Raw genomic sequence first — 25,148 nt, 5'->3', positions numbered from 1 at the left:
TCAAAGAGACTTGAGTTAAAAGCATGCCTCTGCTGTGTGACCTTGTGCCAGTAGTCTAACCATTCTGAGCCTAATTCTTTCTCGTAGGTGAAGCGGGCAAAGGACCTGACCAACCTCTTGAGAGGATAAGGGATGGAAGTGTGAGGCTGGATCTGCTCTCGGGGACAGTGCCCCACAAACAGAGCCCCAGACCTGGCTGGTCCTCAGCAATGCTGGGCTCCCCCCTCCCCTAGCTCAGCCAGGCCTGGGGCAAATTCCCGCTCTACCTGGAACTTCGGGACCAGCCCTGGCCTCACTCCCAGGTACCCCGAACCCCAGCACACAACCCTGGGATCCGAGTCAGCCACTTTGATGCTAGGTCTGTGGGTTGTGGTAGGCTGTGGCTGATCATTAGTGGGGGCCCCCACCCCGAGTTCCTAGGAGTCAGTCTCCTGTCCTGTACCTGGGAGCAGGAGCTACTGCCCCTGGGGATCCATCTTGCTCCCTAACAAGACTCTCTGGGGAATCTAGTCAGGCATGACCTCCCCCCGGCTCCACCCACAGCCCTGAGTCCAGAAGCTTCTCTCTGGGAGATTGAAATCTATCCCTAGGATCCTCCCAGCTCCCCAGTGCAGCTCCAGCCCCAGCTTCCTCTTCCAGTTCTCCATGCACTTTTCCCAGCCATGAAGCCACTGGTCAGCGAAGGAGCCTCAGCCCTCACAGCCTCCCACATGGAGGCCCAGCCTCCTCAGCCCCTCCCACCAACTGGACTCCATGGTCCAGCATCTCAGTGCCCTGGAGATCCGTGCTAGCGTTAGGAATGGGGAGAGGAAAGTTGAGCATCGTGCCTGCTAGATACTCAACCACTTGAACTCGTTCATGCTGCTCAAACCCTGCTCTAGACCCCCATCTCCGGTCCGGGACGGAGACAATAGAGACGCCTTTCAACTCATGCTGTGTACAAGGGGCATTCTGCTGTGATGCCAGGGCCCTAACTGCCCCCTTGAGCTCATCTGCTGTGCATTTTCTAGCTGGGAGGCTGCGGCATATAGCGGGAGGAGCTGGGGACGCACAGAGAATAGAAGAATCCACTGCAGTCTCCATTTCCGATGCCCAGCCGTGTGCAGCAGAGCCTTCGCACCCACAACCACATCTGTTCTCCTCTCCGGGGAAGAACCATCACCCCATGCTGTGACAATGTGACCGTGCACACGTGGGAATCCGGCCCAGCCTTTCACACAGGGCAGTTTTTATTCCATTCCTCCCCTTTGCCTCCCTCTCTTCCTTTCCTAGCCAGCTCTGGAGGAAGGAAACCCTGTGGCTACATTATTTGGGGATGGAAGGCTTCCTGGAAGACGCAGGTCCTGCCTGGGCCTCCATGTTGGGTGCTGGAGGAAGGCAGGGGCCAAGGGTTATTAATAGGCTTGGCCCAATGGGCCTGGGGGGGTGAATGTGATACAGAGGCGCAGCCCCAGGGTTGGGGACTACCTGACACCGGAAGGGGAGGGGGCGGGGACTGGAGGGGGGGGGAGACACCACCTCCCAAAATAGCCAGGTCCCAAGACTATTTAAGTGGCCACCCTGCCACCAGACTCATTTTCCCACAGGATCCCCCACTAACCCAACTTCCGTGTACAGGCTCCGGCCTCTGCCCCGTCCGAGGTGAGTGGCAGCTTCCCAGCTCGGAGGCCGATGCTGGGCATGCAGAGGGAGGGAGCCGGCTGGAAGGGACAGCACATCCCTCCTTCCCTGGGGACCAGGGCTGGACAGCAAGGAAGCCCGGGGCCTGAGGGAATGAATTCCCAGCTCCTCCACCTGGCTCCTGGGTGACCCGGATCCATCCCTCTCCCTCTAGGACCCAGAGGGCGGGGCCACGCACACACGTGGGCCCACAGAGGGAATCCAGAACTCAGAAGGGCAGAAGGAAGGGGCCCGCTGCACTGGTCCAGAGATGCTAATGTCTGATGCCCTGCCTTGGGCATCAGACCCACGGGGTCCTCAGCAGCAGGGAGGGAGATGGAGATGAAGGGATGGGGGGGGCAGTGGCTCAGATACATGGGCCGAGGGTATCAGGAAGGGGCATTAGTGGGTCACTGAGCCCTAGCATTGGAGGAGCCTGGGAGGATGCCCCGCTGGCATGTCCTGGGGGTACTCATGGACCCTCTCAGCCTCTGTTTCCCCATCTGTAGTACACAGGGTCCCCAGGGTGAAGAGATATCTGCTCCAATTAGGCCTGAGAGCCAGCAGAGCCCCGGGACTTGCATTCGCAGCACGCCCGAGCGGAGGTGGCAGTGGCCACAGAAGGGGCTGCACGGGCGGCTGGGGGCTCTGGGGGGGCTTCATGGCCGCAGATAGCAGGTTAGGAGCTGCAGCCTCGGCGTATTGGAAGCCAGCTGGCAGGGGATGGCCTTGAAGGAGGTGACTCACCGGGAGCGGGCAGCTGGAGCCAGCCACTCCTAAGGTTTCCAGGAAGGGCAGCCGTCCAGGGCCCAGCCAGGGAGTCTGTGCTGACAGCGAGTGTCAGGGAACCTGAGCTCCCGACAGCTGGGCAGCTGTCCCTGGTCCCCTACCACAGCCCCAACCGCTGCCCACCTTCCTGGACCTTAAGTTAGAGTCTTGTGGTCCTGGGCAGGAGACCACCCTCACGCCAACCACAACACAGGGGGACAAAAGCCCCGGCTATGAAGAAGGTCACTGCCCAAGGTCACCATGGAGGGACGTAGCACTCCGCACCCACCTCTAGAGCCCAGATCCCCAGACTCCCCATACAGTGCTCCGCGGGTCACAGCCAGAGTCGCTGACTGCATGAAAATTAGCCAGCATCACTTTCCCCAGCGGTGGAGCCCAGGCTACAGAGCCTGCTTAGATCCTAGAAAGTGTGATCGAAAGGTGCTAGCCTTCCCTTCCCCCACCCCCACCCCAAGTCCCACCGGCCTCCTGGGGAGGCGGTGCTTAAGCACCACCCTCAACAGTGTCCTCCACCTGGGAGGTCCTCATAGCCAAGGGGAGTGGGGGGCCCCAGATTTGGGGGACCTGGAGAAAAAGGAGTGGAGCTGAGGAGCCTTGCCAAGCTTGCACCTCTGGAGGGTGAGGTTTCAGATTACACACACACACAATTCAGCAGGCAGATTTTTGCAGCATATCTTGGCATACGGAGCCCAGGAGAGAAGAGACTAAGGGAGACATGGAGCAGGAATGGGTAAAGGCCAGAGCCTCCCCACCCCTTCCCCTAGGGGTACAGACAGGCCCCCGGGGAGGACAGACTGGCCCCTGCAGGCCTGGGTCCCACTGGGGGGGGGGGTGCATCACTCCCCACATCCAGATCAGAGATGCCCCAAACCTCCTGCTTGCCCTTGAGGGGCCAGCGATCTCTCCAGTCCCGGCTGGTGGCAGGGGAAACCCCTTCAATTCCCGAGCTGGCACTTTGGCGACAGCCCCCCTCCCCCCACCTCCTGGGGTGCCGCGGACCCCTCGGCTGCCCCCACGGCCCGTGGAGCCCAGCCCAGCGCTGAGCCCGGCGCCCCTGGCCCGGTGCCAGGCCGGGCGGTGCGTGCGCCTGGCGCGCGCCACTGCAGCGCTGGTCATATGAGCAGAAATGATGAGAAGAGCACTTTTTAATCTTTTCGCACTTGCTCTGCCCGCTCAAACAGTTGCAGGATGTCGATGACAGACTTGCTCAGCGCTGAGGACATCAAGAAGGCGATAGGAGCCTTTGCCGGTGAGCAGCCCCCCTCCCGCCCCCCTGCCCTCACCCGGCTGCCACCTTTGCCCCCCTGCAGCCCGCCCCAGCCGACCCCTCTCCGCTCCCGCATCCCGCATCGTTTCCCCTACCCCACCCCTGCCTGGAGGGGGCCCCCGATGGTCCTCAGCTTTTCAGGGTGCGATGGGGAAGGTGGGTGCCCTGGCTGATGCACAAAGTTGTGGGCACTGGAACGGTGGCCTCGCTGGGAGGACTTGGGTCCGAGGAGGGACCTCCGCCGGGGTTCTGGGTGCGGGGAGCGGAGGAGGGGTGGGGAGGACTTTCCCTTTAAGCCGTGTCTTCTCCCCACGACACTCTTTTTCTCCATCCTTATTCTGGACAAGACATTTCCTGGAAGGCAGACTGCCCCAGCGCCCTGACCCTTAGGGTTCAAATCTCCTCACCTTTGCGGGGGGAGGTGCCCCGATGGCGTGGTGACCTTCCCTAAGCAGGTGCTCTGTCCAGACCTGAGTGAAGCCCTGAGCACCTGAAGCTTCCAGTCCCCTTAAGGGGGTGGCCAAGAAAGGGGGGGAGCTCCCCGGCTGTCAGACCACCCTGCTGGGAACCTTAGCTTAGTTGTCAGCCTTCCCCATTCTGCCACCTAGGTAGGGAAACTGAGGCTGGGCAGCAGGGGAGGCTGGTCCAAGGTCATCTAGCCCAGCAGAAGAGGGATTCGAGCAGGATGACCTGCCCGGCTCCATCCCTCAGCCCCATGGGAGGGAGAGGGGTCCTTCCCTTCAATGGCCTCGCGTCCACACCCACCCACCAGGTGCCTGTAGAAAGTTAGGGAGAGCCAGAGACAGCCATCTCCCTCTTTCCCGGGCACCTCCTCTCCCACTGGGGAAGCTGTGGGAGATGGCCAGGGAGCTGTGCCCACCCACCCACCACCACACCAAACCAGGGAAAGGGGGAGCCCCCTCCCCCACATACACACTCTCCCCCCCCACACCTCATACCCACATGCACCTACAGACTCATGCACACATACACACACACCTACACATACAGACTCACACACCTCACACACCTACACATACAGACTCACATACATACACATACCTCACACCCCACACACCTACACATGCAGACTCACATACACACATACACACTCACACGCACACACACACTCATACTCACACACACATCCACAGATGGGTTTCTGCCTCATTGCCAGGACGTCTGGGTTCGCCCTTCCTCCCATCTTCCTCCTTTGACCTTGACAAAAGAAAAAAAAAAAAACCCTTTCCCTCTCACTGTGGCTTTCCTGGGAAGGTTGTCCCTTCTCTAGCAGGTCACACGCCTGCGCGTGCCCCCTCCATCCACATCCCAGGCCACTCCGCTCGGCTCCCACCCAAAGGACTGTGTAGAAAGGAGTTTTAGGAAAGCCAAAAGCTATCAGACCATTGACAAGAGGTGCGAGGAGGGGGAACAGGGGTGCGATGTGGGGGGAGGACCTCCAGCCTGTGACCTTGACAGAGCCACCTGGCCTGGTGTGGACTCCCTCTGTCCTTTTGGGAAAGGGGGGAGCTGGATAACCAATGCCGGAACCCCCACCCTGCCCTACACCCCATCTCTGTCTTCTTTTTAACCTGATCCTCTTTTCCACCCCCCTCTCCCCCCAGCTGCCGAATCCTTCGACCACAAAAAGTTCTTCCAGATGGTGGGCCTGAAGAAAAAGAGTGCGGACGAGGTGAAGAAGGTTTTCCACATCTTGGACAAAGACAAGAGTGGCTTCATTGAGGAGGATGAGCTGGGGTAAACTGAGGCCTGAGGGGTGAAGGGAGGAAGCACTGGGAAGGGGAAGGGCTGGTGTTTGGGCTTTTCCTGTCCCCATCCGAGATGCCCTTCCATCTGTCACAGCAAGCAGGCTCCGATCTGACCCCCCACGACCCCTGGGTGCCAGGGGAAGCTCACTTCCAGCACCGCTGCTTCCGGAAAAATCAAGCCTTCTGCTCAAAGTGCAACTAACTAGGTTAAATGATAGCCACTTAATATTGCTAATGGAATGCTGCTACTTAATAATTGAATACATATGAACAAGCATTTGTCCGGACTGCTTCACGCCGCAGGCCAGGCAGGAGGCATTCTTGTTAGCATTTATTGATTTTTTTTTTCATGCATCTGAAAGGCACCTTCGCCCTTCAGCAGACCCCATCACTCTCAGAGTTGCCACCGAGAGCAATTTCTGGGCAAGCCAGGGACTGGGAGCCAGATGTTGGGGTCCAGGGTCCTTGGAGCAAAGCACTCAGGAGAAGCTTTGAACAAACAAACAAAAAAAAAAATGCAAAGCTGTGTCAGCAGCAAATCCCCCTCACCTCCGCCCACCTGGCCCACATCTGTGCTTTGTGTCACGCAGTGGCCAAGACTATTTTGCATTTGGTCAGAGAAAAAGAAGGGGGGAGGGAGAGGGAGTGGGGGCCAGAGAGGGGGGAGAAAGGAGGGAAGAGAGGGAAGGAGGGACAAGAAGGGTTTGGGGAGAAGCCATTTAAGTCAGAACTTCCCTCATCTAGCCTATGTATCCATTCCCCCAAAGCATCCTACAGGGTCCCCCTCTATCTAGAACCTTCTCCCACCCATCCATGTCCAACATGCACAGGTACACATCCAGGCCACCTCTGTCCTTCAGGTAAAACCTTCTCCAGGGAACCTCCTGACACTTGCCTCACCCTCTCCATTTCCTCCAATACTACCCAGCATGCCCTGTGCTCTCCCCGAGTCCTTGACCCACTTCTCCTTTATCCAGGTGGCATCCTAAGATCGCCACGAGGCCCCCAAAAGCCACACAGCCTGACCCCCTGACCCTCCAGGAGACCTGTGGTGGATACTTGTGGAGGACAGCTGGTCTCCCTCCCCCCCACCAGGCAGACCAGTGACCTGGGGCTGGCCCAGCCACACCCGTGCCATGGGGGAGGGGGCAAGGTGACCTTTCACCTGACTCCCTCCCCACTGTCTCCCTTTCCTCCCACCAGATTCATCCTAAAGGGTTTCTCCTCGGATGCCAGAGACCTGTCTGCTAAAGAAACCAAGACATTGCTTGCCGCAGGGGACAAGGATGGAGACGGCAAGATCGGAGTTGAAGGTGCGTAGCCAGGGCCTGGGCTCTTGTGGATCCCAAGTTGTGTGGATGCGAATGGTTTGAAGCTGTGTTTGTTCCAAAGAAAGAGACATTTGCAGGGGGAAAAAACAAAGGTGACAGGTTAGGTCTGAGATCTCTGAGCCGCAGTGAGGCAATAAAAAGCTGCTATATTGGGCTGGGAAGGTGGCTCAGTGGTAGAGCGCTTGCCTTGCATGCATGAGGCCCTGGGTTCGATTCCTCAGCACCACATAAGCAAAAAGAAAAAAGCCAGAAGTGGCGCTGTGGCTCAAGTGGTAGAGCGCTGGCTTTGAGCTGAAGAGCTGAGGGACAGCAGCCAGGCCCAGAGTTCAGGCCCCACAACTGGACCAAAAAAAAACAAAAAGCAAACAAACAAACAAAAGCTGCTATATTTTCCTAAATTTGACCCCAGAAGAATAGATATATTTTTCCCCTTTTCCCTACTGAGCAGATATTACAGGAGACGCTGGCTTTTCCTCCTCTTTGCCAACGCTCTGGTCTAGGCTATGCCTCCACAGGCTGTGTGACCCTGCATGGCCTCTCTGTTGAGCCGGAGGAAACCAGACCTGCGGGTCCCCAAGGACCCCCTCAGAGTGTCTCATCCCAGGGGTGGAAATTCTTTATCTCCTCTCCATCCTCTCCTGATGTCCTGTACCTCAAGTCTCCAGTTTGGCCTTCAGTATATATATATATATACAGTATATATACTGTATACACACACACACACACACACACACACACACACACACACACACACACCATGCCAGCCCTGTAGGAGAGCCAGGAGAAAGAGCCAGCCCCTCTCACCCAGGAATGAGGAAGGGTGCTTCTCCAGGTCTGCTCTGCGTACAGGGGCGGGATCCCTGTCCCTCAAGCCTGCCTGGCATTTGGGGGCAGGGGTGCAGGGTACATTCCTCAGCTATCTTCAGCATCTTGACATTTTGCAGATGGGTGTTTGGTCCATTTTAAAGAGCTAGGACATAGTGGTAGAGCAGGAACTTAGAAACAGATCTGAATACATCTTTGTAGCCTGCTGAGGCCATCCCATGCCAATTTAAGAGAAAACTGGTTACAGGTGACTCTGGGAATCAAATCCCCAGCCTTGTTAGCTCTGTGACCACTCCGGGCCTTGGTTTCTCATCTCTGAATTGAGGCTAAAGATGGCTGAGACCTCGCAAGGCCCTTGTGAGACTAGATGTGCTCATGTGAATGTGCTCAGAACCAGGTCAGGCGCACAGCAAATGGGAAAGGTAGACTGCCAAGTGAATTAAAACAGAGACCAGATGGTATTGCGCCTCTGATCACAGGTATCTAGCCATTACCCGACATGGAGCCGGTAGTGAGCAAGCACCTGTGGAGTGAGTGCAAGGCACAGACCCCCACCATCGTTCCGCTGTGCCCCTCACACCTGCAACCTTGCACGCCTCACCTGGCCACACCTGGGTCCTCTGCCTGGCACCCAGGTGCACAAGCTTGTTCTGAGTTGCTTGGACGTGTTGTAGAAATTAAGTGTCTAGAGATACAGATTTTCTTTGGAGCGGGCGCCCCTGTGCACACCTTGGATAGAAGTTGATGTAGGAGAGTTTGTTGGTGCCAGAAACAAGAATGTGGAGTCTCTGCCAAGGTCAGGTGCAGAGGTGACCCTGGCCGTCTGACCCCAGTTGCTCTTCTTGTGGCTAGGATCAAAAGAAGAGGTTTTCCAAGGTGGCAAGGAAGTTGCTGAGAGGTAATGGTGGCTTGGGGCATGGCCGGGCTATTTACGGACTACCTAAATGGTGAGGGAACACGGGGCAGTCTCTGATCTGCCTCCCTGCCTTCCTGCCTCTCTTCTCCCGAGCTCAATCCAGTGCCAGCATTGGAGAAGGCAGAGGTGAGTTAGATCATTGCTAGGCTGGCTGCCCTGAGTAGTGGCTGTCTAACCCTCTCTCTTGGCTTCCTCCTCCATAATCTGCCCAGAAAAGCAGGGGAGAACTGAGCGCTGAGCATTAAGTATGTGCTCAAGTAACAGAGGCTGCACTAGAATTTATTCCATCTCATATTTCCAGCTCTACGCGTATGCATACGTGCACATTGGGGGTACACAGTTGGAGAATGCGGGCTGGAATGTCCGTGATTGGGCAGCAGAGGCAGCTTTAGGCCAGGTATTGGCATCTGCTAAGGCAGGATGGCAGCAACAGTCAGTGTGCTTAGAAAGGGGCAGAAGATGGTTGGCTTGCCAGGAGTAAGAGAACTATTTGGGCATGTGATGTGCGTCTGGCATAGGCTCTATAAAGGTAGATGACAGTCAGGCACTGGTGGTGCTACCTGTTACCCTAGCTACTCAGGAGGCTAAGACCTGAGGATCACGGTTCAAAGCCAACCTGGACAAGAAAGTGCATGAGACTCCTATCTCCAATTCACCATTTAGAAAGCCAGCCATGGAGGTATGTGTGACTCAAGAGGTAGAGCTCCAGGTTGAAGGAAAAAGCCAAGCAAGAGCTTGAGGCCCTGAGTTCACGCTCCAGTACCGGCACCAAAAGAAAGGAGTGGGGAGGGGAGGTAGATAATGCTTCAGGATGGCAGAGTCTGTGGGGTGGTAGTATCAAGGACAGCTCTGAGGTTCAAGGTCATGTGGCGGGCAAGCAGGAGAGCTAGGATTCAACACCGAAGGCAGGGGCAAAGGAATGGGCAATGGTTATAGCTGCCCTCGTCAGGCAGCGGGCCCCACAGCCCGTGCTTTCAGAGGGGAGACAGACAGACACCCTTCCTCCATGCCCACACAGGGCCAGGCGACGTGGTGATGTAACAAGGGTGGGGGAGATTCGGGAAGTTCAGTTCCCAGAGCCCCAGAGCCCCACTTACCAGAGCACACTCTCTGAAGCCAGGGGGCCTCTGCCCAAGGCAAAGTGCCTTGTGTTTAAAACCAAGATCAGATCGCCAGCCAATCTCTGGGGTCTCTTCCTAATTTGGGGGTTCCACAGGCACTCCAGTGGATCACCAAGGCCCGGGAATCTGATGCGGCCCAGCTGTATGACCTTGAATGACAGGAGAGATGGCCAAGCTCGTGGAGGCCTGAATTGGTGCCAGGCACCAACGGGTGTTGTTACAATCTGGGGTTATGGGTCGGGATGCCGAGGCTCAGAGAACCTGAGGGTTTGCCTTAAACCCCTGTGGGTAGGAAGAGAGAAGGTCAGGATGTGAGTTCAGGTCTGTGGACGCAACACTCCTGCCCGGTACTGCTTTGTTCTTCTGCTCACAATCTAGTGAGTTTAGCTGATTTACTGCTTGAGTGTCTCTCCCAACCTGTGCCAGTGCTACAGAGCAGAGGCTTGCCTGCTCCCCGGTTCTCACCCCAGCATCTTGAATCGGGCTTGGGGTTCAGGGGGAAAACAGTGGAAAGTTGGTTTTGTGGATCTGTGAATGGATGAAGGAAGTAGATGAAGACCTTTCTTGCTCCCTCCCCAGGTGCAGGGAGGAGGAGGGGAGGTCCCTGCATTTAGGGAGAGGCTGTCTGCAAGCCAAGGCTGGAGGTGGGGAGCTCTTGCCCGTGGGGTCTCAGGGAAGCTCAGAGCCAGGCTCGGCACCTCGCTCAGCTGTTTGTCCCTCTAAGGGGAGCCACACTGCCCAGGTTCTTTAAGATTCCAGAATGGAGGGAGTGGGAAGGAAGGCCGCATTCTAATAATAGTGCTGCACATTCTCATCTTTGGGCAAGTACTTCCAGGAAGCTGACGGACTTTTAGAGATGTGATCGATTGATTCACAGCCTCCGCCCAGAAATTCTGGGGCCGAGCTGGTGTGAGAAGTTAGGAAGGAGTGGAGGCTGTCCAAGAGCCTTGGTACAGCCACCAAGGCCGTGTGCAAAGGCTGGCAGGCCCACAATGCAGTGCGGCAGGCCCATCCTCCAGGGCTTTCCTGTCCTAGCCAGCAATATCCAGGGCAGAGCTGGTTCCAGACCTCTGAGGGCCACAGACTGTCCTGGAGAGAAACTCTCCCTGGAGTTTCTGATCTCTCGGTGGGGCCCAAGTGTGTGCTTTTCTCACAAGTAACCAGGTGATATTGGTGGTCCCTGGAACTCCACTTTGAGAACCAGTGTCTCACCAGAACCCTAGGGAGTAGGGGCCATCACTGGTTGCATGTTACAAATGGGGAAACTGAGGCACCAAGCAGTTAAGGAGCATGCCTGGGGTCCCTCAGTAGTAGAGAGCCCTGAGCTTGAGGGTCGGTAGCCCCAGCTCCCCAAACTCAATACCACGCGTCAGGACCACACGGTCGACAGGAACTCAGCTTAGCATCCACCTGCATCCCGCCCAACTAGATTCACTTCTTTCAGCTCATTCAACCTCACAAGGGTTCCCCACGAACAGACAAGGAAACTGAGGCCCAGGGGACCAACAGTTGACCACAACGCTTGGGATCCTGTATCCAATTCTAAATACAAGATCTTCTCTGAGCTACAGCTGAGAATGGGCACATTTACGCATGTGCACGCATTCCTGCAGCCCCCCCTCTCATGCACAGGCCCCTTCACACATTCATGCACACACACGTGGACACACACCCCCTACACACCTGCACACACTCAGGCCCTGTCTGCACACTCGCGCATGCACACATACACACACAGCGTCACACAGTGCCACACAGCACAAGTGATCCTTTTCCTGCCCACCCAGTCCTTGATGGCTCCTCTTTCCTATGTGTTTGAAACCTGTCCCACTTCAAGAGCCTGGGCTTTGCATTTCCTGTTGCTGAGAGGTGCCTATAGTTCATACCCTAGTGGAGACCACGGACCACACCTCCACCTGTGGGCCAGCCCAGCTGCTCCTTCTGGGGGACAAATGTTCTCACTCATCCTTAAGCATTCCAGTACAGCAGGGAGGTGTTGAAGGTCACAGAACTAGGGGAATAGACAAGTGCTTGGGTACCAGCCCTATGGAGGTCTCCTCCCCTCCCCACTTCCTTCTTAGAGCAGCCATTCCCCCATCGATAAAGTAGGGGTACAGCATCATCGCCTCACAGTTCTGTTGCTTGCAGGGCTGGGGAACTTTTTCCTGCCAAGGGCCATTTGTGTATTTACAGCAACATTGCTGGGGCCAAGATTTATTGAATTTCACTTTGGAAAAAACAGAAAAAGAGAGAAAAAACAACTCGTAGATTTATTGAATTTCGAGTCCTGCCCGTGGCCTTGGCAGGGCTGGACTAAATGATCTTGTAAGGCCCAAAGCCGGACATCCCCCACTGCCGAAAGCGACCGTCAGAGAAATGAGTCCTTTCCTCTCAAGTTATGGGAATGCTTTGTGTAGAAGCTGCCTCGAAGCCTTTCGCAATGTGTGGGAGACCTAGCCTCACAGAAATGGAACTCACGCCTGTCATCCCAGCTACCCAGGAGGCTGAGATCTGAGGATCACCATTCAAAGCCAGAGCAGGCAAAAAAAAAAAAAAAAAAAAAAAAAAAAAGCCGGTGAGACTCTTATCTTCAAGTAACCAGCAAAAAGCCGGAAGTAGAGCAGTGGCTCAGATGGTAGAGTGCCAGCCTTGAGTGGAAAAAGCCAAGGGAGAGATGTGGAAACCGAGGCCTGGTGGATGGTTATGGGCAGATCCAAGACTGGATCTGGGCCTCTTAATCGTATCTCTTCCTCCTGAGCCTTTGGGGTTCTAAGTGGGTCCTGTGCTAAGCCATCTGCTCCTCTGAATTCCCGAGTGGATGTTCACCAGCTCTAGCCTTGTGCTGCGCTAGATAAGACAGAGCCGGGAGAGGATGCGGTGCAGGCTGCTTATGTAACTGGCCTCTGGGAAAATGGAGCAGCGGTCAGGGCAGAACGAGACGTCCTTCCGTCCTTCCTCCACCCATCCTTCTCCCTCCACCTTGGAGGCCACAGCTGAGTCAGGATGCAGAGTCAGGGTGCAGGACCATTCCACTCACCTTCGAGCAGGAGACACAAGCCAAGAGGATCCTCCCACAGGAGCCGTCCTGCCTCAGTTTCCCTGTAAAGAAACTGGGTCTGAGCCAATGGGGATGAAATGGAATGACACCAGTGAGTCCCCCAGAGAACTGTTGACGCTCCTTCTTCGGGGCTGCCTGGCTTGACCCCAAATGACCCTGCCTCCTGGCTTAGCGAGATAGGAAAGTGATCTCTGCGTGCAATAGCTATGTAAATGAAACCCAGCCTGGGAGCTATTTCCAGGAGAGGTGATAAACCGGGAGTGGGCCAGGCCCTGTCTCCTGGTCATCACGACGGAGGGACAGAGGCGAGGCCTTCCAGAAGCTGACTCAATGTCTCTGAGTTTCATTCGGGGCCATCAGCATCACCTGTCAAGCGCTTCTAAATTTGTCCAATCCCCCAGCACCTCGGACTAGGGCAGACCTCATTAGGCTAATTTCAGTTTCCTGAGGGAAAGAAAAGAGGAGCCTCTGCCAGCCCTCCATCTGCCGTCTCCTGCCATCCCATCCCCACCTCCTCCATCTCTTTCTGATCAGCCAACGAGGACACCGGACCAGGGATTTGCAGGGCCCTGGGAAGAGGTTCAGATCGCAAAGGTAGCACCGTCCCTGTAAGTCTTACAAGGAAAGGAAGAACATTCTTGATCCTTCTCCAGGCTCAAGCCCCCTCATCTCAATGGTGTTCGTCCACACCCCTCATCTCCCAGAATCCTTCCTGTTGCCCTACATCTTACAGATGAGGAAACTGAGGCAGGATGCTAACTCAGATGGTGCTTGGGAAACTTAAATCCCGTCAGCTGCTTGCGATTTAGCTTTCCTGTGTCTCCTGTTTAGGTCTTTCTTGTCCTACTTAGTTGTAGGGCTCTGCCAGGGACAGTGGCACTAACGTAAGCCAGCAGGCTGAGAGTAGCAGGTGCCCAGGTGGAGACAGAAAATGGCTGGGGAACTGTGGAGATGAACAGTAGCTCTGGCAGTAACGATGTTCATAAACCAGTGTGCCAGCGTCCTGTCTATGCCAGGCAGTGGCTAAGCTTGGTGTCCAAGTGGCCCCCAAGGGTCTTTGGGCACCAGCTCTGAGTGCCGGCTCTGGTGGGCCTTGACATCTGGCTGGCTCCTCCAAACTCTAAACTAGGTAATCTCAAAGCACCGCCTTTCAGATGAACAGTGAGATGGGGAACCTAGATCACAGGAGGAAGAGATGGGAGCTGGGAGTGGACCCCAGTTCTCAGGTTCCAAACACCCCCATTAGAGCCAAGAGAATGTGTTCTTAGATCCTATAGACAAGAAAGCTGAGCCAGAAGGGGGCTGGGTACCAGGTCCAGACACCCAAGGACCTAGGCCTCCAACCCCCTACTCCCTGTCTCAGGACAGGGCCTGGCCCGCCTCCAGGTCCTTGGTATCTGTCTTTGCTTTTAAGACAAGACAAGGTGTTCAAGAGGAGGCCTTTCAGCTGGGTGCTGGTGGCTCACGCCTGTAATCCTAGCTACTCAGGAGGCTGAGATCTGAGAATTGTGGTTCGAAGCCAGCCTTGGCAGGAAAGGCCGTGAGACTCTTATCTTCAATGAACCACCAGAAAACCAGAAGTGGCGCTGTGGCTCAAGTGGTAGAATGCTCGCCTTGAGCTGAAGAGCTGAGGGACAGCGCCCAGGATCAGAGTTCAAGCCCCATGACCGACAAAACAGAGAGAGGTGGGGTGGGGGGAGGGAGGGAGAAGGCCCTTCAAGTAGAGGGCCCCCAACCGTACTGCCCTGTGGGGACACACAATGCCCAAGAGGGGGCCGCACCCCAGCCCTGTCACAGGCTCATTAGAATCCTGGGTCCAATGCATAAAAGTCAGGCCTGTGGTCACCCCGAAGGCTTCTGAGCCATCCCAGGGTGCACAGAGAAAGGGCTTCACATAAAGAACCCGCAGGCCCCAAATACATCTGAGGTTCAGGCTCCCGGGCATCCGGCTTCTCCCAGCCTGGGACCCCACCAGCCCCCTTCCTGCCTAGTGAGCAGCCTGGGCACCCATGGGCCCCTCTCCAGCAGTGACCGCGCCCAGCCCCCTGGGCCCCCGCGCCCCAGACAGGACAGGCTGGCTTTGCCAGAGAAGCTGGACAGACCGTGCTCGATTCCTGGCAGGAACTGGGTCCCCAGTCGCATGGGGGGGGGGGGGGCCAGCTGGCCAGGCTTCCTGAGGCCAGAGGACAGGCAGTGGCTCTGGGCCTTACTTTCTCTGTGATCCTCACCCCTCACGCCTCCATCCTTCTCTTTCCCCATTTGCAACATGTGCAGCACCCCTTTGCTGAACCCTGAGGAGGGGGTCATGAGACCCCCCCCACCTCCATTCGCCACTTGTTTAGCAGGATTCTCAGTGTTCCAGAACCTTCCAGCAGCTGGCGGTGGGGGTGTGAGCCAGCCAGGCTTCCCCGCCCTCCAAGAGTTGTCTTCCATTCTTGTGGGGAAGCCTGACAAAAATAAGTACATAAATAAGATCATTTCAGAGTGTGATAAGTACCATGAAGTAAATAAAAAAGGGCTGACGCGACAGAGCCGCCGGGCGGTGACACCAGAGTGGGGACAGGTGTCACTCTACACCTCACAAAGTAGGTCAGACTCTCCAGGGTGGACGGGGAGCCGAGCGTGCGTGCCGCTGCGTCGCCTCTGCTGTGGTGGTGACCGTGGTGGAGCTAAACCCCTGGGCCTCAGTTTCCCCATCTGTGAGTGTGTCTCCCCAGGTAGTTGGGGGGAAATCCAGGCGCTCTTGGATGCACCGTTCTTCCCCAAGGCCATGCTGACCACAAACCATCAACACGCACGGTGGTTCATTAGACCAGGACAAGGGGTCGTGGCACTATTTCTATGGATGCATACCTTGAACCAGTTCACCCCTTCTTGTGCATTCTCTTAGTCCCTCCCTTCTCCTGCCCTTTTGGAGATAAATAACCAAGGTCCCACAGGCTCACAGAGGCTCCTGGGCGAGGAAACAAGCCTATGGTACTGGCCCGGGGAGGGGTTCTCTGAGAGCGTTTGGTGTCTCAGTAGTTTTTCGAGGCTCCATATCTGCCCGCCGAAGAGCCTCAGGGTTTCAGGACCCTCACTCAAGTAAGTGGCCTCCTCATTGTCTCCCAGCTTGAGTCCCTGCCCAGACCCCCACATCCAGATCACCCTCTCCCCGTCCTGGGACAGCTCAGGGACGGGAGAAAGCGGCGCTTCTTTTCCAGGTACGCAGCCCCTCTCCCGGATGGGGCTGGGCCCAGCCAGCTCCAGGATACGCATGGCAGGTGTTGCTATGGTTGCTTTATGCTCTTTGACTTTTTTAAGTTTTGAATCATCACGACCTGCAGAACTGTGGCAGTGCTCAGGGGAGTCCCCTGACCTCTGCGTCCCCTCTCACCTTCACCTGGAGCTGCGGCTACAGTGGGGAACAAGGGGGCGGCGGGATGGCGGGTGCCACAGAGGCGTTCTGCTTCAAAGGAGTTCAGGGCTGTGCGCACACCCATGCGCACTGGTGCTGGGACTTAAAGTCGGGGGCCTGGGCGCTGCCCCTTAGCAGCTTTCCTGCTCAAGGCTGGCATTTTACTACTTGAGCCACAGCTTCTCTTCCAGCTTTTGGTTGGTTAATTGGAACTAAGAGTCTATTGAATTTGTCTTCCCAAGCTGGCTTTGAACCACAATCCTTGGGCCTCCACCTCCTGAGTAGCTAGGATGACAGGTGTGAGCGGCTGGCTTCTGTCACAGCCTGTGTCACAGCCTGCCTTTCACTTGTCCCCCAGGAGGAATGGCCTCCCGTCTTCAGTGAGTGGACAGACAGAGAGGCTCAGGCCCTACAGCCCCTTCTCCCTTCTCATTATTATTTACACTACACGGGGTTGAACCCAGATCCTCACAGGGCCTTACTGCTCAAGCCACACACCCCAGCTCTTGTACATTTTGTTTTTGAGATACGGTCTAACTTTGCCTGGGTTGAGGTCAAACTCTCCATCTTCCTGTCTCTACCTCCTGAGTAGCAAGGGCTACAGGCATTCGCCACCATGCCTGGCCAAACCCCTCACTGTTGTTCCCCAAGCTGGCTCTTCCCTGATCACAGCACTGCACTTTCCAGAGGTGACAGGGACTGAGCAGAGACCCTGTGCTTTGGCAGGCCTGGGCTGTGGTAACTGGTGACTCTTCTTTATCATGGCAGTTTTTCCTCAGCAACGAAGTTCAGAAAAACTGCAGGTCCCTGAGCCTGTTGCTTCATCTGTGGACTAGGAGTGATGATAAATGATACAATTGTAGTCAGAGTTAAATAAGATATTAAAATAGTGCCTGGCTGCGTACGGTGGTGCATGGTTGTACTCCTGGCACTTAGGAGACTGAAGCAGGAAAACCCACGAGTTTGAAGCTCATCTGGCCGCAGAGCAAGAATCTTTATCTCAAAACAACAGAACAGAGACCAAGTCAAAGCACCCTGCGGGCGGAGCATTCTCTCTGGCGCCCCCTATCTGTTGCTCACTGTAACTCACTGCCTGTCCTTTTCTTTTGCAGAATTCTCCACTCTGGTGGCTGAAAGCTAAACGGCTCTGACTGGCCCAGGCCTGCCACCTCTCTGCCCCGAGCGCCCCATCTCAGCCCCTCTTGCCGCCCTCCTGCGTTTCTGTTCAGTTTGTTTATGTTATTTTTTACTCCCCCATCCCCTGCGGCCCTGGAATGACACCATTCTTCTGGAAAATGCTGGAGAAACAATAAAGTCTGTACCAACCAGACTCTGCCTGTGTGTGAGGACCAGGTCTGGTGGGTGCTGGAGCTGCGGACTCCCCCGCCAGGGTGGGGAGGGGGAGGCAAAGAGGGAAGGGCATGGAAGGGCAGCCTCTGGGCCTCTCCTCAGGGCTCAACCTAGAGGTTGAACCGCAGGGCTCACTCCCTTTAATCCTTGGAACGTGTTCCACTTGGTAAGTGATGTAACTAAACCCCATCTTGTAGTAGATGGAGAGGGGGGCGATGTGGGAAGTGGGGCCCGCACAGCTAGGACTCGGTTTTGAGCACATCTATGGATGGATGGGTAGGTGCCCTTTTAGAGGCTCCTGTTACAAATGACAGAAACCCAACTTGAAGTAAGTTAAGGAAGAAGGAGGAAGAGGAGGAGGAGGAAGAGAGAAGGAGGAGGAGGAGAGGAGACAGATATATGTGGCTTATGTGGCTGAATGGCTTCAAGAATAGCTAGATCAAGGTTCTGATAACACAGTTCCTCTTTTCTTGTCTGAGAGCACGCTTTCCTTTGTGCTAGACGTATTATCAGGTAGGCTCTCCCCTCACGATGGCAAAACTCCCCCAGGTATGTCTACTCCAGGACCAACGAAGAAATAATTCTTCTCTCAACTACACCACCAGGGGCCCCAAACTTCGTCTCTTTGAAAGCAGTATCCAATGGGTATGGACTCTTTGCTCTTTGTGGCGCCCTCTGCAGGAGTGAACGTGCACAGCAACTCTAGGAAGTATGAACAGGATCCTGATTGCCCTTCTGTAGTCTGGGACCTGAGGCACATGGGGGCAAATGGTTGTCCAAGATCACACAGCACAAAAATGGCAGAACCAGGGCTGCAGCTCAGGAAGCCACCGCTGGAACCTGTGTCCCTCTGTGCATCTTTCACAGTGGCCAGGAGGAGGGACCCTGGCTGGGCCACTTCAGCTTCCATTGAGATTGTTTCTGCCATTTTCAAAGACAGATGCAATGTACATCACTCGCCTTCTGCTATTTCCCCCCACCTCTGCCTCTCCCCCTACCTCATCCCCCCCAACAACCTGATTGGGCACTTTGGATCATCTCCATCCGCGGATGTGGAGAGACACCGCTGTGGAAATCAGAAGGGGGGTGGCCATGCAGGACTCTGTGGCTCTCCTCCCTGGACAGGGCTTCACCTTAGGGTGTCCTGTGTGGAGTGGCCAGCAGGTCCAGGCATGAGTCCTAACTAGGAGCTGATCTCAAGCCATAGCCAGTGCCAAATAAGCACAGGCAGCGAGAGGGAGGGAGAGCCATGGATGAGAACGTGAACATGGGAACAGATGCAGGGCACATGTGACCACCTGTGCTCCAGACAAATCAGGATCAGCACAGGTCAGATTTCCACATGGGGGCCCCGGGGGCCCTCAGGGGACCCAACTTCCAATGCTGTGATGGCTGCAGGAAGGAGGACCAGGAGCTATCTCGGTTGAGCCCCTGTGGAATCAGGGGGCAGGGAATCAATCAATTGAACAATGATTGGGGACTTTACATCTTTGGCAAGGCCCAGCTTCTAATCACTGCTGTAACTCAGTGACATCTTCACATCCTGGGCCTTTGCAGTCAGGCTCCTCAAGCAAGCAAGGAGAGAGAAAGGAGGGAAGGAAGGAAGGAAGGAAGGAAGGAAGGAAGGAAGGAAGGAAGGAAGGAAGGAAGGAAGGAAGGAAGGAAGTTTCCTTCTCTAGAGAATGGGCATGCCTCCAGTACAAACTTGGAAAACAGGTGAGAGCTATGGGAGAGGAGAGCCAGTCATGTCACACAACAACCTCTGCCGGCCTCTGCTCCTTAGATCTGCCAAGCTGGTTTATCCCAACCGAGATCCAACCAGCAGGCTGTGAGAACTTTCCCAGAAAGCTCTCATGGGGACACTGAGGCAGGCCCAGGGATATAGGGTTGCTATCATTGTTACTTTGATCTGAGGTTTCCCTATGTTGCCAAGCTAGCCTTGAACTCCTGGACTCAAGCAATCCCCATGCCTCATCCTCCTGATTAGCAGGGACCAGGCACAGGGGCAACTGCGCACAGCTCCAAGTCATAAATTTTGCTTCAAGTTCAACTGTAAACCCAGATTGATCCAACTTCCCGTTCCTCCGATATCTGAATCGTGGTAAGTCAGAAGATTCGGGGCCGTCTCTGGTCATCCTACTGTTGTCAAAGCCGGCTTACAGCTGGAGGTTTGCCCTGTGTGGGCTGCAGGCACAGGCTCTGCCAGCCAATCACAGCCAGCCAATCATGGTCTGCTTGAACTCTGGAGGGAGGGAGACTGGGAACCGAGTCCTAGGGAATCCCCACTTAGCAGAGAGACCTCTGTGCACCCTACCCAGGGCACAGGGCACAGAGAAAGCCTCTGCCCTCACCACTGTGTGTGCCAGGAGCTACAAAAGAAAGTCACTGTCAACATGGAATATGCAGGGCACAAGCATGAGTGGTGCTGAGCTGAGAGATCGGAGTAGGAGTAAGTGGGTCGGGAAGGGACAGCAGGATCAAAGGCTCTGAGGCAGATCCCACAGAGGCAGATCCCCAGCTGCCCTGGGCAGAGTTCAAAGGGCAGAGAGGGGCACCGCTTGCCACCAGGACTGACAGCGGAGGGGGAGGAGGGAAAGTCAGACTTCACCCCGGAAACCTTAGCGGGATTCTCAATCATGTGAGGAGTGTATAGCCGTGGATAATGGCAAGGACTCTGCCGGGCACCGGTGCCTCACGCCTGTAATCCTAGCCACTCACGAGGTAAGATCAGGATTGACGGTCAAAGCCAGCCCCAGGCAGGAAATTCTGTGAGATTCAGATCTCTGATGAACCAGCCAAAAACTGGAAGTGGAGCTGCGAATCAAGAAGTAGAGCACTAGCCCTGGGGTGCGGGTGGGGCGGGGCGGGGGAGGGAGACGCCCAGGACCAGCACAAAAAAATAAATAAGGTAAAAATAAAAAGGAAGAGACTGCCTATTTAAAATGTTCAGTTTTTCAAAGAAAATGCTAGCTTCTGAATAGGAAAAAGAATGGAAGGGCTCAAGGGTGGATTCTTGGGCTAAGATTTTTAGGGAGCTGAGATACACGCTAAGGGGACCCCCAAACAGGGGCAGGGGATGGGGAGGGGCAGTCTGTCCCCCAGATCCAGTAGGGCGGAGGCTGAAGAGGGGGGACAAGGTTGACCCAGAGGGAGTAGCTGAACCTTGAGCCTGCAGTTAGACCCGGGTTCAGACTGAGCCATTAGAATTTTTTTCTCCAGTGCTTGAGTACAAGGACCAAAGTTCACACACACAGTCCAAAGGAACTGCCAGGGCCCTGGGTTAGACCCTGGGATGTGAATCCAGAGACCCTAGCTTGAGTGACCACTTCCCACCCCCACCTCATCCCTCCCCCCTCCCCAACCCTGCTGCCAGCCTTGAAAATGTGTGAAAAACACTAATCTTGGAATGTTCTAGAAAAGCAGCAGTTGGCTCCTGCAGAAGAGCTGTCATGGCTGTTAAAGGAGGCCTGGGACTAGAGGGGTGATTTGCTCAACTTTCAAAAAACACAGCCACAAGATAAATCTAAAAGGGAAGCAGGCCCCGGGCACCCTCCTGCAGCTTTTCCTCAGTGGCTGCTGCCCCCTGCTGACAGAGTCGGCACATGACACCTCCAGGCCAGGCCTGGTCACAGCTCAGGGGCCCTCCACTTCCCATTCCTGCCACACAGGTGCCAGCCTGGCATCCTCTGTCCTCTGTTGAGGTGTCGGCCCTCCAGTGCTGTCCTCAAAGAGAAACAGTCAGCAGACAGGAAGGTCACTGCTACCCAAGGTAGGGCACCAGAGACGACAGGGCACCTGCCAGCAAACTTGAAGCAGACAGCCACTGCTTTGTGTGGCCCTGGGGACTCATCGTGACCCAAGCTCATCCCAGCTGGTGCTGGTCAGGACTCCAGACCCCAGGTCTATGTGAGCAGCAGGCGGGCTGACATGGACTCAGAGAGCAGAGGGCCAAGCAGGGATTCAAGTCCGGAGGCCTCGTAGATTTCTGTTTTAAATCTTGCATCTTCTCCTTGAGGAGAAGGAGAAGAAGAGAGAGGGAGGGAAGGAGGGAGGGAGAGAGGGAGAGGGAGAGAAGGAGAGGGATAGAAGGAAAGGGAGAGGATCAGCTATGACATAGTAAAGAGTCCTGATCTAAATACACATATTTCCTACAAACCTTAGTATACACTCCTCTGTTTTCTCTGAGGACCTCAGCCAATCTGCCTTTGTGCGTGTAAGGCAAACGTTCCTCCTGGGGCCATACACCATAGCTAAGGGGCTTCTCCATTCCTCAAAATGGATCTTACCTACCCAAAGGGATTGTTTTGTGCCCAGCAATCAATCCTACTTTTATACCAACTAAGATGGAGGTCTAATCCAGCCCAGGCAGAGGGAGGAGCAGCCCTCCCTGCCCCCCGCCCCCAGCTGTACAATGCCTAGGAACTTGATAGTGCAGGAGACCCCAGCTACCCATGCTGTGTGGGGAACACTGTGACCATCAGTGGGCACCGTTGCTGAGCCCCAGCTCATTGCACACTGTTGTCAGAGCTGTGGGAAACAAGGCTCAGCTCAGGGTGGTGGAGCAGTCCACAGTGATAGTCAGTACTGCCCGGAGCTCCATGCTTTCCTGACACCCTGGCTTCATCACCCTGGCTGCGGAAGCAGCTCTGTCGGCCCATCCTCTTGCAAGGAGCATCCAGGTCTACCTGGTCTGGCAGCAAGATGAGGGGAGGTGGCCCAGGGCCAGGAAACCCCCTCTAAATGCTCACTGTACCCCTTACCTGCCTGGTGTTTTCCAGATGCTTGAGACTCATACCTGTAATCCTAGCTACTCAGGTGGCTGGAATCTGAGGATTAAGGTTCGAAGCCAGCATCCAGGGCAGGAAAGCCTGTGAGATTCATCTTCAAATTAATCACTACAAACCAGAAGCGGAGCTGGGGTTCAAGAGCTAAAGTACCAACCTTGAGTGAAAAAGCTAACAGACAGCAGCTAGGCCCTGGGTTCAAGCACCAGTACTGACACTAATTAATTCATTAAAAACCATTACCAAAACTTGAGGACACATAAGCCTGTGGGCCCAGGTGACACACCTGCAACCCATTAGTCAGAAGGCAGACCAACACAGGCAGAAGAATGGACAGACCCTTTCCCAACCCATCGGTGGGTACGCCTATCCTTCCTCAGCTAGCTGGGAGGCTGAGTGAAAGGAGCACAACGCAGATCGGCCCAGGCAAAAGACCTGCGAGACTTCTTCCCAACAGAAAGCAGCTGGGCGTGGCGGCCTGTGCCACTCCTCTCGGCTACAACGGGAACTCAAATAGACAGATCGAAACGCAGGCCGGAAGCAAGGCCTTGCCTCAAAAATAACTATACAAGCTGGGTGCTGGTGACTCACACCTGTAATCCTAGCTACTCAGGTGGCTGAAATCTGAGGATTAAGGTTCGAAGCCAGCCTGGGCAGGAAAGTCCATGAGACTCTTATCTCTAATTAACCACCAGAAAACCAGAAATGGAGCTGTAGCTCAAAGTGGTAGAGTGCTAGCTTTGAGCAAAAAAGCTCAGAGACAGTGCCCAGGCACTGAGTTCAAGTCCCATGATTAAGGAAAAGAGTAAAATAAAATAACCAGTACCAAAAGGGGGGGGGGGAAAGGCTGTGGGGGAGGAGGCAGAATTCACTATAAAAGGATTTTTCATCTCTCTGGAAAGATCCAAAAATGCTCCCCTGATGGGCTGATTAGAACCACACAGAAAAGTCTCACAGAAGGGAGGGTATGGCCCTGGGAAGAAGAAACATAGCCCCTCAAGGCCCTCCCTCAAGAGGAGGGACAAACAAGGCTCCAAGAGGATGTGACCCAGGGCTGTGGCTCTGTGGAGCTCCTATGGCTCACTAAAGGGGTCCTTTAAGGAGTGTGATAGTTTGGGTAGAAAATATCCTCCAAAAATGCTCATATATTTTTGGTTTGGCTCAGGGTTTGGTCCCCAGCTGGTGGTGTTATTTTGGGAAGTTCTGGGAACTTCAGCAGGTGGAGCCTCGCCAGGGAAAGTAGGTCACTGAGTGTATCGTGGGGGCTCTCTCTGGTCCCAGGGCCCTCTTTCTCTCTTTCCTCTCTGCTTCCTGGCTACCATGAAGTGAGCAGCCTCTACCACAGCCACCCTCCCCCGCCACCATGGTGTCTCAGAACTAACAGAGCCAGAGACTGGGGACTGAAGCCTCTCTAACTGTGAGTTAACTCATATAAACACCTCCTTCCTCTGAAGTCATTTATATTATATATTCTCTTACAGTGGCCTGAAGTCTGATAGGTACAGGGGAATGAGGTCAGTCAGAGTGGACAGGCTATCCTGGAGAAGGACTCTAAGAGGGAGACAGAGGAGAAGCAGGAAGGAGCCATGAAGAAGAGGCCTTTACTGAGATGCTAGTCATGAATCACAAGCGAAGGCTACATTGTCTTACTCTGCATTTAGAGCTGGAAACTTGACAGCTATCTATACAGTATGTGTGGTGTGTGTGTGTCCCCTGCACGAGGCTGGCAACCACTCTAAGGCACCAAGCAGCTGTGGGAAGCCCCCTTCAGGGCAGGTGGCCGCTTAGCACAGGCATCTTAGAGGGGAGGCCCTTTCTGTTGTGTGATGGCTCCCCCAGTCCCAGTCCAGCTAGAGTGAGAGCAGGCAGAATGTGGCCAACGTATGGCAGTGATGATCAGTGGAATCTGCCTATGCAAATCCTTCTCATCCCTCACTCAGCGTCACTTGTTGCTCACCAGTGTCCAGACTATCCTGGTTTTGGATAGGGCAGGTATCCTTGAGGTCTGACCCCTGCCTTTCTCTCTATCCCCTTCCCCTCCCCGCCTCTCTGCTCCCTGGCTGCCGTGAAATGAGCAGCCTCTGCCCCTTGCTCCTGCTTCTGTAATATTCTGCCTTACCGTAGGTCCAAAGCAATGGATCCAGCCAACCTTGGGTTGAAACTTCTGAAACTTTTCTCTGTAAAGAAATCTTTTCTCTGTAAATCGTTTCTCTCTGGTATTTTGTAATAGCCACACAGAGCTGACTAGGAGTGGGTGCTGTCATGGTTCCCTTTCTTCCTCAGTTCCTCACATAAGGTAGGTTCTAGCTTTAGAGTCCAGGCCAGGAAGATGGCAATGGTTTGGCCCTGGCCTCTGATGGCAAAACCAGAGGTTCCCCAGGAAGTCAGCTGGTGTTTCCAGAACCTTCCAGAGGGAGAAGCAGAGTTGGCCTGCATGCTATCATACTATACATAGGCTAGGACGCATGGTACATTTCAAATCAGAGGAAGTAGGCTGAGAAGAAAGGATGACTTCCCATCATCCCCCAGGGCATGTTTATTTTCTTCCCTTCCATTTAGACATTACCTCAACTATTTCCACAGTTTTCTTTATTCTTTCAATTTATTTATGAGTAATGAATATGTTACCAGAAAATAAGCACAGCCATCTACCATGAGTAGAGAAGTCGGGCAAGACATGAGACATAGTCTAAATGATAGAAAAGTTGATTAGAAAAGAAATATGAGAGCCAGGTACCAGTGGTTCATACCATAATAGCTACTCAGGAGGTTGAGATCTGAGGATCATAGTTCAAGTCCAGCCCAGAGAGAAAAATACTCTTACCTCCAATTAACCACAAAAAGCTGGAAGTGGAGGTGTGCCTCACGTAGCAGAGTGCCAG

General features: G+C 54.8%; 1 protein-coding gene across 1 annotated transcript; it reads left to right on the top strand.

The window, feature by feature from the left end:
• Positions 1-3,546: 3,546 nt before the first annotated feature.
• Pvalb (parvalbumin) lies at positions 3,547-17,462 on the top strand. Its single transcript, XM_042693251.1, has 4 exons — positions 3,547-3,697; positions 5,341-5,473; positions 6,688-6,797; positions 17,245-17,462. Exons 1-4 carry the CDS (start codon positions 3,637-3,639, stop codon positions 17,271-17,273), a joined length of 333 nt encoding a protein of 110 aa, XP_042549185.1. The 5' UTR covers positions 3,547-3,636; the 3' UTR covers positions 17,274-17,462.
• The last annotated feature ends 7,686 nt before the right edge of the window (positions 17,463-25,148 follow it).

The sequence above is a fragment of the Dipodomys spectabilis genome, unplaced genomic scaffold, assembly GCF_019054845.1.
Source record: "Dipodomys spectabilis isolate Male_0828 unplaced genomic scaffold, ASM1905484v1 ptg000163l, whole genome shotgun sequence".
NCBI lineage: Eukaryota > Metazoa > Chordata > Mammalia > Rodentia > Heteromyidae > Dipodomys > Dipodomys spectabilis.
This window is presented reverse-complemented; position numbering and strand designations above follow the sequence as displayed.

What these genes read in the sequence shown, in the direction of transcription:
- Pvalb (XM_042693251.1), top strand. Translation starts at nt 3,637, where the DNA reads ATGTCGATGACAGACTTGCTCAGCGCTGAGGACATCAAGAAGGCGATA. An exon ending in ATTGAGGAGGATGAGCTGGG is followed by an intron (nt 5,474 to 6,687) that starts GTAAACTGAGGC and finishes TCCTCCCACCAG; the next exon opens with ATTCATCCTAAAGGGTTTCT. An exon ending in CGGCAAGATCGGAGTTGAAG is followed by an intron (nt 6,798 to 17,244) that starts GTGCGTAGCCAG and finishes TTTCTTTTGCAG; the next exon opens with AATTCTCCACTCTGGTGGCT.